Source organism: Lampetra planeri, chromosome 66 (genome assembly GCF_965212315.1).
Source record: "Lampetra planeri chromosome 66, kcLamPlan1.2.h2, whole genome shotgun sequence".
NCBI lineage: Eukaryota > Metazoa > Chordata > Hyperoartia > Petromyzontiformes > Petromyzontidae > Lampetra > Lampetra planeri.
In genome coordinates this window covers 2118326-2135376 of record NC_136172.1, presented here as the reverse complement: position 1 = coordinate 2135376, position 17051 = coordinate 2118326, and the positions used below count along the sequence as shown (strand labels likewise).

At 58.3% G+C, this 17051-nt stretch overlaps 3 protein-coding genes across 4 annotated transcripts in view; 2 read left to right on the top strand and 1 right to left on the bottom strand.

Moving 5' to 3' along the window:
• The window catches only part of LOC144737226 (uncharacterized), a 140356-nt gene that overhangs the window by 114927 nt on the left and 8378 nt on the right, over positions 1 to 17051 (top strand). Inside the window, exon 2 of the mRNA XM_078619947.1 lies at positions 15840 to 17000. Coding sequence (XP_078476073.1) covers positions 15840 to 16786 — 947 coding nt within the window. The 3' untranslated portion in view covers positions 16787 to 17000. The remainder of the gene's footprint in view (positions 1 to 15839; positions 17001 to 17051) is intronic.
• On the top strand, positions 2212 to 11277 carry LOC144737227 (sodium/potassium-transporting ATPase subunit beta-1-like). The gene is made up of 6 exons (XM_078619948.1): positions 2212 to 2598; positions 5883 to 6010; positions 6154 to 6298; positions 7289 to 7476; positions 8231 to 8311; positions 9701 to 11277. The coding sequence occupies exons 1-6, from the start codon at positions 2487 to 2489 to the stop codon at positions 9983 to 9985; spliced, it is 939 nt and encodes a 312-aa protein (XP_078476074.1). The 5' UTR covers positions 2212 to 2486; the 3' UTR covers positions 9986 to 11277.
• The window catches only part of LOC144737224 (nucleoside diphosphate kinase homolog 7-like), a 128836-nt gene continuing 123430 nt past the window's right edge, over positions 11646 to 17051 (bottom strand). For both annotated transcript variants that reach the window (XM_078619946.1, XM_078619945.1), the window contains 3 exons: positions 15670 to 15771; positions 13286 to 13393; positions 11646 to 12265 (listed from right to left, as the gene is read on the bottom strand). In XM_078619946.1, coding sequence (XP_078476072.1) covers positions 12233 to 12265; positions 13286 to 13393; positions 15670 to 15771 — 243 coding nt within the window. In that variant the 3' untranslated portion in view covers positions 11646 to 12232. The remainder of the gene's footprint in view (positions 12266 to 13285; positions 13394 to 15669; positions 15772 to 17051) is intronic.

Genomic DNA, 17051 nt, shown 5'->3' with positions numbered 1-17051 from the left:
AACCCCCAATGCCCCCCTCTGGTCGTCGCACCTGATTGGCTCACAAGTGACGACATCACGTACGCACGGTGCGAAAGAAGCTGAACCTACATGTCTACATGCGTGTAAGATCACCAGGAAACGTGGAGACGTCACCGCCACTCGGTGCCGAAGGGCGGCCGAGGTTGCGGTGTCGGTCATCGTGCGCCTGTGTTAATGAGTGCCGGGGAGAGCGGTGGCGCAGCGGTTGGCGCTGCGCTCACGGCCAACACCAGCCACGATTATCTGAACCGGTCCTGGGCCTCCTTTAGGTCGACTCAGCCTCAAATTAGTACTTGGTGACCCGTGTGTAGTAAACATCGCCACTGGGGAGGCAAAGATGGCCGGGCGTGGTGCTGGCCACCCACCCCTCGTGTGCCACAGTGCCGGCCTTCAGAGGTGCCGCTCGCTAACAGCACTTGCCCAACAGTCTGCCAAGGATATACGGAGGATCTTTGTCTTTGTTAATTAGTTTGTGGGCATACCCGAGGTCGACTCAGCTTCTGATGAATACCTGGTATAGAGGTGTGTAGTAAACATCGCCACTGGGGAGACAAAGGCGGCCAGGCGTGGTGCTGGCCACCAGCCCCCCTCGTGTGCCAGTCCCGGGGCCTTCAGAGGCGCTGCTGCTGTTCTCGACTAGCGCTCGCCCCAACAGTCGGTTGAAGGACACAGCGGGGGACATTTGTCGTTGTGTGTGAATGTGGGTGTGTTGTGACATTCTCACCAGCAGCGGCAGCCGTCAGGCTCTGCTTGAAGCCATGCTGGTGACCTCTGCAGATGGTTTATAGGCAAGGCGGGTTGCGACATTCAGTGCCTCATCAGCAGCAGCGGCTGCAGCCGTCAGGCTCTGCATGAGCCAATGCTGGCGACCTGCCCACCCAGCACTTGCAAGCAGCAGGTTATAAAACAGTCTTTAAAGAGGCGCCCACGGTGGCTAGGAGATGTTAACGCCCTCGCCTGGTATGCAGGAGGTCGTGGGTTCGATCCCAGACCATAAAGCCACGATTGGCCAGGATATTAACTACCTCGCCTGGTATGCGGGAGGTCCCGACCCTGACAACGCCTGCTGCTGTATATTTGGAGTTTGCGTGCCTCTCTCATCATCATCATCATGGGGGCTATGAGATGTTAACTACCTCGCCTGGTGTACAGGAGGTCGTGAGTTCGATCCCGACCTTAACAACGCCTGCTGCTGTATATGTGGAGTTTGCGTGTCTCTCTCATCATCATCACAATGGCTAGGAGATGTTAACTACCTCGCCTGGTGTACAGGAGGTCGTGAATTCGATCCCGACCCTGACAACGCCTGCTGCAGTATATTTGGAGTTTGCGTGTCTCTCTTATCTCCCCGTGGTGGTCACGTGGATTTCTCTTCTTTATAATGAACTCCACACGTTCCAGAGTATTTAGCGCTGCTCTAGATGTCCACGTGGTTGATGGTGATAATGCCGCGTTGTTGAGCGATCATTTGCGGCCAGGTCTCTTCTGAAAAAGACGTGGATAGTAGCTCAGTGGGACCTCACATCTGGTGAATAGAACAAAACGTGGCTTAGTTTAGGAGTAAAATAGTTAGAACAACAACTCGTGCTCGCAAACAGCACTTGCCACCAGCATGTTATAAAACAGTCAAAGAGCCTATGAAGAGGTTATATGGGGGAGCTTTGTTTTATTTTGTTTAACGGAGGGTACAAGAGAGGGCAATGGTAGCGCTGCGCTACAAACCCGATTCCCGCTCACGGCCACCACCAACATCACCACCATCATCATTATCACCATCGAAAGCCACCATTATCACCACCATCACCACCACCATGACCAACACGAAGTGGCGGTGACGCCACCACGACGCTTGTGCCAGGCCACCATCACGGAGGTGACCTCCATAAGCTGTGCGGGTGTCAAGGGGACTCTGAAGGGTACTCTGAAGGGGACTGGGCTCCCCTCCTCCCCCATCCACACCCCCACCCATCACATTCCTGCACGCCCCGGGGGGCCGTGGAAGTTAAAGTGGTAAAACACAAAGCTCATTTAGAAGTTAAATGGTGAATGATTAACTCACCTCTAGCACTCCAAAGGTCGCTTGCTGGCTTTGAGAGTGGAAATATTTATGGGGTGGGGCTAACGGGAGAGGGGGCCCACACGAGCAGCCAATCACGTCGCTCTACAGGTAGATTTGATGGAGCGAGGCGCCTCAATCGGTCTCAGTGTCACCTGGGACGACGGGCAGACGCGGGACACGTGGAGCGGGAGAAGGGGACACACGCGTGGAGGGGAGACGACGCAGACACACAGCAGCGACAGGGGGCGACACAGGAGGGGCGCAGAGGGTTAACAGGGAGCGACGGAGAGAGACTGAGGGACAACAGGGAGCGACGGAGAGAGACTGAGGGACAACAGGGAGCGACGCAGGAGGGACACAGGAGGGACGCAGAAGGACTCAAGGAGAGGCACCGAGCGGAGTGGCCATGGCTGACAAGGCAGCGGCAGGAGCGGCGGCGGCGGAGAGCGGGGGCTGGAAGGAGTTTATCTGGAACAAGCAGAAGAAGGAATTCATGGGGAGGACGGGCAACAGTTGGCGTGAGTAGCGGGGGACCTGGGACCCAACGGGGGGACCCTGGGATGGGGGGGAGGATCTTGCGAACGTGAATTCGTTGAATGAGATCCTTCCATTCGTACGTAAGTAAATAAAGCTGAACGGTTCGTAAGTTCGGAACGCAGAGATGCTTCTTCGATGGCCACGACAGCGCAATATGTTCACGGTTCAACAATGAAAAAACACGGAAGCGTGTGTTAGCACTCAGATATAAAACAAGTGAATATTTGTACGTTTGCATGCGGCACTGTAAAACAAGAAAATAAGCCATGAAGTAAATACAACAAAGTAAAGTAACATGAGCAGAAACACATTTCATTTGTATTTGTACTCAGACTGGCTTGCTTGTCAGAAGGGGGCAATGAGTCACCACAATTACACACACAGACACACACATACACACACACAGACACACACACACAGACACACACAGACACGCGTAGAGACACGCAGACACACAGACACACACACGCAGACACACACAGACACACACACAGACAGACACACACACAGACAAAAACAACTAAGACAAAGATCCCCCGTATGCTGTAGGCCGGCACTGTGGCACAGAAGGGGGTGGGTGGCCAGCACCACGCCCGGCTGCCTTTGTCTCCCCAGTGGCGAAGTTTACGTACTTATCATCACCCCCTATCTCCCGTCTCATAGACGCCAACCTCCGGTCTCAGCGTACCCACCTGTTCGCCCTCGGTGGCACCCGCTTCTCCCCTTAACTACTGGCGCGTTGTCGGTGCCAGCCTCGTGTTGCAACGCTCCCACCTGTTCGCCCTCGTTGGCACCCGCTTCACAATGCGCACCGCGTATTTCTCTCCTCTCCACTAGTTCAGCACCACGCCGATTGCACGCTGGAGAGTGAACCCACGACAGCATTTAGCAAGCAGCCCTCTATTACGGATGATGTTGGGTCGCGAAATCCCGACGACGTGTTAAACAGCAAGTTCTTGTTATTGGTCAAATTATCCCTTTGGCGGTACCCCGGGGTACCAAATAACACAAAATGGACCGAGGCAATTCAATGTTTTATTGCTGGGACACGATTTTTGTTCCGAGGGGAGTTCTTCACTCCGCGACTGGGGTCCCAATCAATCCGAAATGGGTGCTACTCCGCGATGTCGAAACGCCAAACATCAGCACATAAACATCCGTTATCCAGAAATCCAACTTTGAATCGTGCATCGTGCACAGCTCGTCGAGATGAGTCGATTGCCGCATCGCCGACCACCAACAGACTCAACTCGACTGCACATTGTCTATCATTGTTCTTGGATCTTTCGGTAAAGTCACGTAGAAAGGAAAAATAAATAATAATACATCTTTTTTCCCCCCTTCTCCGTGACTTTACCGAAAGATCCAAGAATATGAATCCCTGCAGTCAGGAAAGCTTTAAATCAAAAGTCTATCCTTGTTTAGTCTCGACTTGGGGCGGATGGGGGGACTGAGATACGGGGGGGGGGGGGGTGGGGGGCGGACACAGGGAGAGACACGGGGAGACACACGGTGGGGGACATGGGGAGCTTTATAGCTCATCGGATTCCTCCTGCAGTATAAATACAGATCGTCTCCCCCGTGTCTCCCCCATGCCCCCCGTGTCTCCCTGATCTCCCTCATGCCCCCCGTGTCTCCCCCGTGGCTCCCCCATGCCCCCCCCCCCCCCGCGTCTCCCCCATGCCCCCCCCCCGTGTCTCCCTCGTGTCTCCCCCATGCCCCCCCGTGTCTCCCCCGTGTCTCCCCCATGTCCCCGTGTCTCCCCCATGCCCCCCCTCGTGTCTCCCCCGTGTCTCCCCCATGTCCCCCCGTGTCTCCCCCGTGTCTCCCCCATGTCCCCCGTGTCTCCCCCGTGTCTCCCCCATGCCCCCCTTCGTGTCTCCCCATGCCCCCCCGTGTCTCCCCCGTGTCTCCCCCATGTCCCCGTGTCTCCCCCATGCCCCCCCTCGTGTCTCCCCCATGCCCCCCCTCGTGTCTCCCGCATGCACCCCCTCGTGTCTCCCCCATGCCCCCCCCGTGTCTCCCCCATGCCCCCCTTCGTGTCTCCCCCATGCCCCCCCGTGTCTCCCCCGTGTCTCCCCCATGTCCTCGTGTCTCCCCCATGCCCCCCCTCGTGTCTCCCCCATGCCCCCCCTCGTGTCTCCCCCATGCCCCCCCCGTGTCTCCCCCATGCCCCCCTTCGTGTCTCCCCCATGCCCCCCTTGTCTCCCCCGTGTCTCCCCCATGCCCCCCCCCGTGTCTCCCCCATGCCCCCCTGTGTCTCCCCCGTGTCTCCCCCATGCCCCCCTTCGTGTCTCCCCCATGCCCCCCCGTGTCTCCCCCGTGTCTCCCCCATGCCCCCCCTCGTGTCTCCCCCATGCCCCCCTTCGTGTCTCCCCCATGCCCCCCTTCGTGTCTCCCCCATGCCCCCCCGTGTCTCCCCCGTGTCTCCCCCATGTCCCCGTGTCTCCCCCATGCCCCCCCTCGTGTCTCCCCCATGCCCCCCCTCGTGTCTCCCCCATGCCCCCCCGTGTCTCCCCCATGCCCCCCTTCGTGTCTCCCCCATGCCCCCCCGTGTCTCCCCCGTGTCTCCCCCATGCCCCCCCGTGTCTCCCCCGTGTCTCCCCCATGCCCCCCTTCGTGTCTCCCCCATGTCCCCGTGTCTCCTCCATGCCCCCCCTCGCGTCTCCCCCATGCCCCCCCCGTGTCTCACCCGTGTCTCCCCCATGCCCCCCCTCGTGTCTCCCCCATGCCCCCCCCGTGTCTCCCCCATGCCCCCCCCCGTGTCTCCCCCATGCCCCCCCGTGTCTCCCCCGTGTCTCCCCCATGCCCCCCCCCGTGTCTCCCCCATGCCCCCCTTCGTGTCTCCCCCATACCCCCCGTGTCTCCCCCGTGTCTCCCCCATGTCCCCGTGTCTCCCCCATGCCCCCCCTCGTGTCTCCCCCATGCCCCCCCTCGTGTCTCCCCCATGCCCCCCCCGTGTCTCCCCCATGCCCCCCCCCGTGTCTCCCCCATGCCCCCCCCGTGTCTCCCCCATGCCCCCCTTCGTGTCTCCCCCATGCCCCCCCGTGTTTCCCCCCCGTGTCTCCCCCATGTCCCCCGTGTCTCCCCCATGTCTCCCCCATGCCCCCACCCCGTGTCTCCCCCCCGTGTCTCCCCCATGTCTCCCGTGTCTCCCCCGTGTCTCCCCCATGCCCCCCCCTGTTTCTCCCCCGTGTCTCCCTGTGTCTCCCCCATGCCCCCCTGATCTCCCCCATGTCCCTCTCATCTCCCCGTGTGTCCCCAGTGAAGATCGGAGGCTTCTATTTGGTGTTCTACGGCTGCCTGGCGGCTCTCTTCGTGGCCACCATCCAAGTGATGCTGCTCACCCTGGACGATTTCAAGCCCAAGTGGCAGGACCGCGTGAGCCCCCCCCGGTGAGCCTCGGGGGGGGGGGGGGGGGGGGCACGGGGGGACACACGGAGAGCCACAAGGACACGGGGGGGGGGGGACAATCAGCGTCTCTGTGTCTCTGACCCCTTGTCCCCCACCCCCCGCCCGGTGCCCCCACCCCCCCAGGGCTGTCGATGCGACCCCGAGCCCAAAAGATGGAGATCGCCTTCTCTGCGGACAGCAGCGACTCGTTCACAGCCCACGTGGACAGCCTGAGCAACCTGCTCGACTCGTATGCGGACGAGAAGCAGCAGAAGCTTAAGGACTGCGGTGAGATCCTCACCACCGACTCACCACCACCACCACCTACTCACCACCACCACCTACTCACCACCACCACATCATCACCTACTCACCACCACCGCCACCTACTCACCACCACCACCACCTACTCACCACCACCACCACCTACTCACCACCACCACATCATCACCTACTCACCACCACCACCACATCATCACCTACTCATCACCACCGCCACCTACTCACCACCTCCACCACCTACTCACCACCACCGCCACCTACTCACCACCACCGACTCACCACCACCGCCACCTACTCACCACCACCGCCACCTACTCACCACCACCGACTCACCACCACCGCCACCTACTCACCACCCCCACATCATGACCTACTCACGACTACCACATACTGACCACCACACTCACCACCCCCACCTACTCACCACCACTACCACATCATCACCTACTCACCACTACCGCCACCTACTCACCACCACCACATCATCACCTACTCACCACCACCATCATGTATTCACCATCTCAAGTTGTTATTGCCGTTAAAATCCTCTTCACGTGGTTGCTGTGGTTGTAGTGATTGTGGTTGTTGTGGTGAATGTGGTGGTGATTGTGGTGGTGATTGTGGTGGTGATTGTGATTGTGGTGGTGATTGTGGTTGTGATTGTGGTTGTGGTGGTGGTTGTGGTGGTGATTGTGGTGGTGATTGTGGTGGTGATTGTGGTGATTGTGATTGTGGTGGTGATTGTGGTGGTGATTGTGGTTGTAGTGATTGTGGTGGTGATTGTGGTGGTGATTGTTGTGGTGATTGTGGTGATTGTGGTGGTGATTGTGGTGGTGATTGTGGTGGTGATTGTGGTGGTGATTGTGATTGTGGTGATTGTGGTTGTTGCAGGCGACTTCCCGCTGGGCCCGCGTGACCAGGGCCCCGTGGTGATTGTGATTGTGGTGGTGATTGTGGTGGTGATTGTGGTGGTGATTGTGATTGTTGTGTCTGCAGGCGAGTTCCCGCTGGGCCCGCGTGACCAGGGCCCCGTGGGTGCGGGCCGTGGGCCCCGCTCGTCGTGCCGCTTCCGGCGCGAGTGGCTGGGGCCGTGCTCCGGCCTGGAGGAGCCCAGCTTCGGCTTCGCCAGCGGGGAGCCCTGCATCATCATCAAGATGAACCGCGTCATCGGATTCGTGCCCGAGGTCGCTGGGGTCACAGTCGCGGGGTCACTCGCGGGATCACGGGGTCACTGGTGGGGTCACTAGTGGGGTCACTGGTGAAGTCACTAGTGGGGTCACTAGTGGGGTCACTAGTGGGGTCACTAGTGGGGTCACGGGGTCACTAGTGGAGTCACTAGTGGGGTCACTGGTGGGGTCACTAGCGGGGTCACTGGTGGGGTCACTAGTGGGGTCACTGGTGGGGTCACTAGTGGGGTCACTAGTGGGGTCACTGGTGGGGTCACTGGTGGGGTCACTAGTGGGGTTACTAGTGGGGTCACTGGTGGGGTCACTGGTGGGGTCACTAGTGGGGTAACTGGTGGGGTCACTAGTGGGGTCACTAGTGGGGTCACTGGTGGGGTCACTAGTGGGGTAACTAGTGGGGTCACTAGTGGGGTCACTGGTGGGGTCACTAGTGGGGTTACTAGTGGGGTCACTGGTGGGGTCACTGGTGGGGTCACTGGTGGGGTCACTAGTGGGGTCACTGGTGGGGTCACTAGTGGGGTTACTAGGGGGGTCACTGGTGGGGTCACTGGTGGGGTCACTGGTGGGGTCACTAGTGGGGTCACTGGTGGGGTCACTAGTGGGGTTACTAGTGGGGTCACTGGTGGGGTCACTGGTGGGGTCACTAGTGGGGTCACTGGTGGGGTCACTAGTGGGGTCACTAGTGGGGTCACTAGTGGGGTCACTGGTGGGGTCACTGTGTCTAACCCCGCGTCTGTCCCCCGCATGTCCCCAGGTGGCCCCCAACGCGAGTCTCCCCAATGAAGTTCTGCGTCACTACAACCCCAACATCATCCCCGTGACCTGCGCAGTAAAGGTCAGCCGGGGGGGGGGGGGGGGTCACCAGTCACGTGTGGTCAGTGGAGGCAGGGGAGGTAGAGCCTCCCCTGTCATACTCCAATAAAAATATTATAAAATAAAATAAATATTCAGATTTTTCCACTGATCTGTGTTATAAATGTCTGTACGATTCCAAAAATTTTTAGTCAAAACCGCAACATTTGCGGAGCTCCGCTGCAAATAGAGGGAGGGAGAGACGAGAGGTGAGGCAGCGACGACCTCAGCCTCCCCTCTGATTGCGCAACCCCTCAGTAACTGGATGGAGCCGCGGGCAATAAGCGCGTGCCTGTTACTATCTCAGTGTGTCACCAATGTAATGTTTGTAGACTCCTTCATTTCATGTCCTCGCCTTCCATACTCCAGGCAACTTATTTCACGTGTGTGTATAAAGATAGTTAGGCTCGCTGGTCTCGTCATGAAACTACAATGAAAAAGCACCAGGGGAGGCAGCTATCACATCTGCCTCACTGAGGGGGCGTGTCAGACACCCCCCCTCAGCGAGGACACGCCCCCTCAGTGAGGCCACGCCCCCCAATGAGACCACGCCCCCCGTGAGACCACGCCCCTCAGCGAGGCCACGCCCCCTCTGCGATGCCACGCCCCCTGAGCGAGACCACGCCCCCGGTGAGACCACGCCCCCCAGTGAGATCACGCCCCCTCAGTGAGACCACACCCCCCAGTGAGACCACGCCCCCTCAGCGAGGCCCACGCCCCCTCAGTGAGACCACGCCCCCTCAGCGAGGCCACGCCCCCTCAGCGAGACCAGGCCCCCTCAGTGAGACCACGCCCCCTCAGTGAGACCACGACCCCTCAGTGAGACCACGCCCCTTCAGTGAGGCCACGCCCCCTCAGCGAGGCCACGCCCCATCAGCGAGGACACGCCCCCCTCTGTGTGAATCTGGCTCTGACACGAGCCAGTGCCTCCCCCAGCCATTGACCTCACTGCACGTCACTGGGGTCACAATCACTGGGGTCAGTCACAGGGGTCACAGTCACTGGGGTCAGGGGTCACAGTCACTGGGGTCAGGGCCACAGTCACAGGGGTCACAGTCACTGGGGTCACAGTCACTGGGGTCAGGGGTCACAGTCTCTGGGGTCAGGGGTGACGGTGGGGCTACCGCTGCGTAACCATTGCCAGCAGGTGACTGGGGCCTACCACCGTGCTGTTTCCACGGTCACACCCACCCACGTGACACCACCCACGTGACCCCACCCACCCACTCACGTGACCACAACCACCTCCTGCCCACCCCTTCCATCAACCACCACCTCCATCCACCCCCATGTCACCAACCCCTCCCTCCACGTCAACCACCACCTCCTGCCCCACCACCAACCACCCCCCCTGTCCCCCCCCCGCCCCCAGAGAGAGGAGGACCGCGACATGGTGGGCGGCTTCTCCTACCACGGCATGGGCGGCCACGCGGGCTTCCCGCTGCAGTACTTCCCCTACTACGGCCTGCGCCTGCAGGAGGACTACACGGCGCCGCTGCTCGCCGTGCGGGTGCTGAACGCGACGCGCGGCGCCGAGCTGCGCCTCGAGTGCCGCGTGCACGCCGCCAACGTGGGCACCAGCGAGCGCGACCGCTTCCTGGGGCGCGTCGAGTTCAAGCTCACCGTGAGGCCCGACGGCGAGACCGCCGGGGACTAGGCGGCAGCGAGAGACGAGGGGGTCGCCACGGAGACCGCCGGCGACTTGGGTATCCCGCCGTCACCACCGCCGTCACCGTCGCCACGGAGACCACCGGCGGCTAGGTACCCACCGTCACTACCGCCACTGTCACCGTCGCCAAGGAGACCGCCGGCGGCTAGATACCCACCGTCACTACCGTCACTGTCACCGTCGCCAAGGAGACCGCCGGCGGCTAGATACCCACCGTCACTACCGTCACTGTCACCGTCGCCATGGAGACCGCCGGCGACTTGGGTATCCCGCCGTCACCATCGCCACGGAGACCGCCGGCGACTTGGGTATCCCGCCGTCACCACCGCCGTCACCGTCGCCACGGAGACCACCGGCGGCTAGGTACCCACCGTCACTACCGTCACTGTCACCGTCGCCACGGAGACCACCGGCGGCTAGCTACCCACCGTCACCACCGCCACTGTCACCGTCGCCAAGGAGACCGCCGGCGGCTAGATACCCACCGTCACTACCGTCACTGTCACCGTCGCCATGGAGACCGCCGGCGGCTAGATACCCACCGTCACTACCGTCACTGCCACCGTCGCCAAGGAGACCGCCGGCGGCTAGATACCCACCGTCACTACCATCACTGTCACCGTCGCCATGGAGACCGCTGGCGACTTGGGTATCCTGCCATCACCACCGCCACTGTCACCGTCGCCAAGGAGACCACCAGCTACTAGGTACCCAACGTCACCACCACCGTCACTGTCACCGTCGCCACGGAGACCGCCGGCGGCTAGGTACCCAACGTCACTACCGTCACTGTCACCGTCGCCAAGGAGACCGCCAGCTACTAGGTACCCACCGTCACTACCGTCACTGTCACCATCGCCATGGAGACCACCGTGACCATGGACACAACGGGCGACGATGGATTCACCGTCACCAGTTGCCATGGAGACCAGTGGTGACGACAAAACCGCCTTCATCACCACCGTCGCCGTGGAGACCACAAGCAATATACCCCCCACCCGTTGCAATGGCTACCCTGAACCCCTCTCAACACAGAGCCCCTAGGGAGCCGCTGAGACCCTGCCACCTCCAACGGTGGTGGTGGTGGTGCGGTGGTGGTGCGGTGGTGGTGGTGCGGTGGTGGTGGTGCGGTGGTGGTGGTGCGGTGGTGGTGGTGCGGTGGTGGTGGTGCGGTGGTGCGGTGGTGGTGGTACGGTGGTGGTGGTCGTACCGTAACGTTACAGCAACAGCTGCAGCAACAGCAGCAGCAGCAGCTATGATAATAAAAATGATGACTATGAGTCGTGTCGGTGTTGTTAAAGAGTTTTATCATCACCAGAGGCTCGGAGGGATGGGGGGAGGCGGGGGGAGGGAGGGGGGTGGTGGAGGAGGAGCAGGGGGTGAGGATGCGGTGAGTGGTGGTGATGCGGTGAGGATGCGGTGAATGGTGGTGAATGGTGGTGAGGATGCGGTGAGTGGTGGTGAATGGTGGTGATGCGGTGAGTGGTGGTGAGTGGTGGTGATGCGGTGAGTGGTGGTGAGTGGTGGTGATGCGGTTGAGTGGTGGTGAGTGGTGGTGAGGATGCGGTGAGTGGTGGTGAGTGGTGGTGAGGATGCGGTGAGTGGTGGTGAATGGTGGTGATGCGGTGAGTGGTGGTGAGTGGTAGTGATGCGGTGAGTGGTGGTGAGTGGTGGTGAGGATGCGGTGAGTGGTGGTGAGTGGTGGTGATGATGCGGTGAGTGGTGGTGAGTGGTGGTGATGCGGTGAGGATGCGGTGAATGGTGGTGAGGATGTGGTGAGTGGTGGTGAGGAGCAGGGGGTGAGGATGCGGTGAGTGGTGGTGAGTGGTGGTGATGCGGTGAGGATGCGGTGAGTGGTGATGGAGTGGTGGTGAGGATGCGGTGAGTGGTGGTGGAGTGGTGGTGAGGATGCGGTGAGTGGTGGTGAGTGGTGGTGAGTGGTGGTGGAGTGGTGGTGAGTGGTGGTGAGGATGCGGTGAGTGGTGGTGAGTGGTGGTGAGTGGTGGTGGAGTGGTGGTGAGTGGTGGTGAGGATGCGGTGAGTGGTGGTGGAGTGGTGGTGGAGTGGTGGTGAGTGGTGGTGAGGATGCGGTGAGTGGTGGTGGAGTGGTGGTGAGTGGTGGTGAGGATGCGGTGAGTGGTGGTGAGGAGCAGGGGGTGAGGATGCGGTGAGTGGTGGTGAGTGGTAGTGAGGGAGTGAGCGAAGCGGTGAGCTTCTTGCTTGAACTCTCAGGGTTCAGTTGTCAAGAATCCGGAAGAAATATTCAACCTGCGGAGACACGGGGACACAGAGACACGGAGTGAGACAAGCACGGCACACCACACCAGTAGCAGCCAATCTCCCGCTAAGTGGTGGTGACATCACCACGGCGCTCGTGCCAGACTAGGTGCACTTTGGATCAACAACAACTGGCGGGGGTCATGTCACTACGGCACGTGTGCCAGGCTAGGTACACCTGCAGGGTGTAATTATCGCTGCTGGCAGCTCACGGGATGGACCCAGGTGCTGTGGGGTCGACTGACTGAGATGAGTGGCCAATGCACCACCTGTGCCCTCTACTGTGCCAACTTGCTACATTTTAGCCACCCGGCGCTCCGCTCGTTGTTGTGAGCATCGCTCCTCTGCCCTCCTCCGTTGTTGCTGGAGGGCGACTGCCTCCAGCTGCCCAGCAGCAGCGTCCTTTACGAGGCCGATCTTGACATCTGGTACCGGTCTTCGGCAAATCCACTCAGCTCCACATCCTCTCGTACCAAATTGGTCCATTTCTTCAACAGCCCGTGCCACTCACTCACTCACTCACCCCCACTCACCCCCACTCACCCCTCGCTCACCCCCTCTCACCCCTTACTCACCCCCACTCACCCCCACTCACCCCCACTCACCCCCACACACCCTCACTCACCCCCACTCACCCCCACTCACTCACCACCCACTCACCCCCACTCACCCCCACTCACCCCCACTCACCCTAACTCACCCTAACTCACCCCCACTCACCCCCACTCATCCTCACTTACCCCCACTCACCCCTCACTCACCCCCACACCACACCCCCACTCATCCCCACTCACCCTCACTCACACCACCCACTCACCCCTACTCACCCCATTCCCCCCCACTCACCCCCACTCACCCCCACACACCCCCACTCACCCTCACTCACCCCCACTCACCCCCACTCACCCCACTCACTCACCCCCACTCACCCCACCCACTCACCCCCACTCACCCCACCCACTCACCCCTACACAGCCCTACTCACACCACCCTCACTCACCACCCACTCACCTCCAGCTCCCCATCCTCCACGAGGTCAGTGCAGTGGACCGCGTTCTGGATTTTGTCTGTGCCCAGCGCCGCGCGCAGAGAGGCTGGGCGCAGCATTCGCCCCACTTCCTGTGAAGGGGAGAGACGGGGGGCACGGAGTGAGTGGTAGTGAGTGAGTGGTAGTGAGTGAGTGGTAGTGAGTGAGTGGTAGTGAGTGAGTGAGTGTTTGTGAGTGGTAGTGAGTGGTAGTGAGTGAGTGAGTGGTAGTGAGTGAGTGGTAGTAAGTGAGTGGTAGTGAGTGAGTGGTAGTGAGTGAGTGGTAGTGAGTGAGTGGTAGTGAGTGAGTGAGTGTTTGTGAGTGGTAGTGAGTGAGTGGTAGTGAGTGAGTGGTAGTGAGTGAGTGGTAGTGAGTGGTAGTGAGTGAGTGGTAGTGAGTGAGTGGTAGTGAGTGAGTGGTAGTGAGTGGTAGTGAGTGAGTGGTAGTGAGTGGTAGTGAGTGAGTGGTAGTGAGTGAGTGGTAGTGAGTGAGTGGTAGTGAGTGAGTGAGTGTTTGTGAGTGGTAGTGAGTGAGTGGTAGTGAGTGAGTGGTAGTGAGTGAGTGAGTGAGTGGTAGTGAGTGAGTGGTAGTGAGTGAGTGGTAGTGAGTGGTAGTGAGTGAGTGGTAGTGAGTGAGTGGTAGTGAGTGAGTGTTTGTGAGTGGTAGTGAGTGAGTGGTAGTGAGTGAGTGGTAGTGAGTGAGTGGTAGTGAGTGAGTGGTAGTGAGTGGTAGTGAGTGAGTGGTAGTGAGTGAGTGGTAGTGAGTGAGTGGTAGTGAGTGAGTGGTAGTGAGTGAGTGGTAGTGAGTGGTAGTGAGTGAGTGGTAGTGAGTGAGTGGTAGTGAGTGGTAGTGAGTGAGTGTTAGTGAGTGAGTGGTAGTGAGTGAGTGGTAGTGAGTGGTAGTGAGTGAGTGAGTGGTAGTGAGTGAGTGTTAGTGAGTGAGTGGTAGTGAGTGAGTGGTAGTGAGTGAGTGGTAGTGAGTGTTAGTGAGTGAGTGGTAGTGAGTGAGTGTTAGTGAGTGAGTGGTAGTGAGTGGTAGTGAGTGTTAGTGAGTGAGTGGTAGTGAGTGAGTGGTAGTGAGTGAGTGGTAGTGAGTGAGTGGTAGTGAGTGGTAGTGAGTGAGTGGTAGTGAGTGAGTGGTAGTGAGTGGTAGTGAGTGTTAGTGAGTGAGTGGTAGTGAGTGAGTGGTAGTGAGTGGTAGTGAGTGTTAGTGAGTGAGTGGTAGTGAGTGAGTGGTAGTGAGTGAGTGGTAGTGAGTGAGTGGTAGTGAGTGGTAGTGAGTGAGTGGTAGTGAGTGAGTGGTAGTGAGTGGTAGTGAGTGTTAGTGAGTGAGTGGTAGTGAGTGAGTGTTAGTGAGTGAGTGGTAGTGAGTGGTAGTGAGTGTTAGTGAGTGAGTGGTAGTGAGTGAGTGGTAGTGAGTGAGTGGTAGTGAGTGAGTGGTAGTGAGTGAGTGAGTGGTAGTGAGTGAGTGGTAGTGAGTGGTAGTGAGTGTTAGTGAGTGAGTGGTAGTGAGTGAGTGGTAGTGAGTGAGTGAGTGGTAGTGAGTGAGTGGTAGTGAGTGAGTGGTAGTGAGTGAGTGAGTGAGTGGTAGTGAGTGAGTGGTAGTGAGTGAGTGGTAGTGAGTGAGTGGTAGTGAGTGAGTGGTAGTGAGTGAGTGAGTGGTAGTGAGTGAGTGGTAGTGAATGGTAGTGAGTGAGTGGTAGTGAGTGAGTGGTAGTGAGTGGTAGTGAGTGAGTGGTAGTGAGTGAGTGGTAGTGAGTGAGTGGTAGTGAGTGAGTGAGTGGTAGTGAGTGAGTGGTAGTGAGTGAGTGGTAGTGAGTGAGTGGTAGTGAGTGGTAGTGAGTGGTAGTGAGTGAGTGGTAGTGAGTGAGTGGTAGTGAGTGAGTGGTAGTGAGTGGTAGTGAGTGAGTGGTAGTGAGTGAGTGGTAGTGAGTGAGTGGTAGTGAGTGGTAGTGAGTGGTAGTGAGTGAGTGAGTGGTAGTGAGTGGTAGTGAGTGAGTGGTAGTGAGTGAGTGGTAGTGAGTGAGTGAGTGGTAGTGAGTGGTAGTGAGAGAGTGGTAGTGAGTGGTAGTGAGTGTTTGTGAGTGTTTGTGAGTGTGAGTGAGTGTTTGTGAGTGTTTGTGAGTGAGTGTTTGTGAGTGTTTGTGTGAGTGAGTGTTTGTGAGTGTGAGTGAGTGTTTGTGAGTGTTTTTAGTGTTTGTGAGTGTTTGTGAGTGTGAGTGTTTGTGAGTGTGAGTGAGTGTTTGTGAGTGTTTGTGAGTGGTAGTGAGTGAGTGTTTGTGAGTGTTTTGAGTGTTTGTGAGTGGTAGTGAGTGAGTGTTTGTGAGTGGTAGTGAGTGAGTGTTTGTGAGTGTTTGTGAGTCACCCACGGGGTCCGAGGGGCCGCAAAGTTCCCGGAACCTCCTCACGGCGTCGTCGCCTCTCACCTCAAGCGCCACGCAAACCCCGGCACACAACTCCTGTGCCATCGCCTGTACACACACACAGTGTACACACACACACACAACTCCTGTGCCATCGCCTGTACACACACACACAGTGTACACACACACACACAGTGTACACACACACACAGTGTACACACACACAGTGTACACACACACACACAACTCCTGTGCCATCGCCTGTACACACACACACAGTGTACACACACACACACAGTGTACACACACACACAGTGTACACACACACAGTGTACACACACACACAACTCCTGTGCCATCGCCTGTACACACACACACAGTGTACACACACACACACAACTCCTGTGCCATCGCCTGTACACACACACAGTGTACACACACACACACAACTCCAGTGACATCGCCTGTACACACACACAGTGTACACACACACACAACTCCTGTGCCATCGCCTGTACACACACACAGTGTACACACACACACACAACTCCTGTGCCATCGCCTGTACACACACACACAGTGTACACACACACACACAACTCCTGTGCCATCGCCTGTACACACACACAGTGTACACACACACACACAACTCCTGTGCCATCGCCTGTACACACACACAGTGTACACACACACACAACTCCTGTGCCATCGCCTGTACACACACACAGTGTACACACACACACACAACTCCTGTGACATCGCTTGTACACACACACACAGTGTACACACACACACAGTGTACACACACACAGTGTATACACACAGTGTACACACACAGTGTACACACACACACAGTGTACACACAGTGTATACACACAGTGCTACAGCCTGTACACACACAGTGTACACACACACACAGTGTACACACACACACAGTGTATACACACACAGTGTACACACACACAGTGTACACACACGCAGTGTACACACACACAGTGTACACACACGCAGTGTACACACACACAGTGTACACACACACACACAGTGTACACACACACAGTGTACACACACAGTGTACACACACGCAGTGTACACACACACGCAGTGTACACACACACAGTGACACACACACAGTGTACACACACACAGTGAACACACAACGTAAACACACACACAGTGTACACACACAGTGTACACACACACACACAGTGTAAACACACACACACGCAGTGTACACACACACACAGTGTACACACACACACACAGTGTACACACACACACACAGTGTACACACACACACACACAGTGTACACACACACAGTGTACACACACACACAGTGCTACAGCCTGTACACACACAGTGTACACACACAGTGTACACACACAGT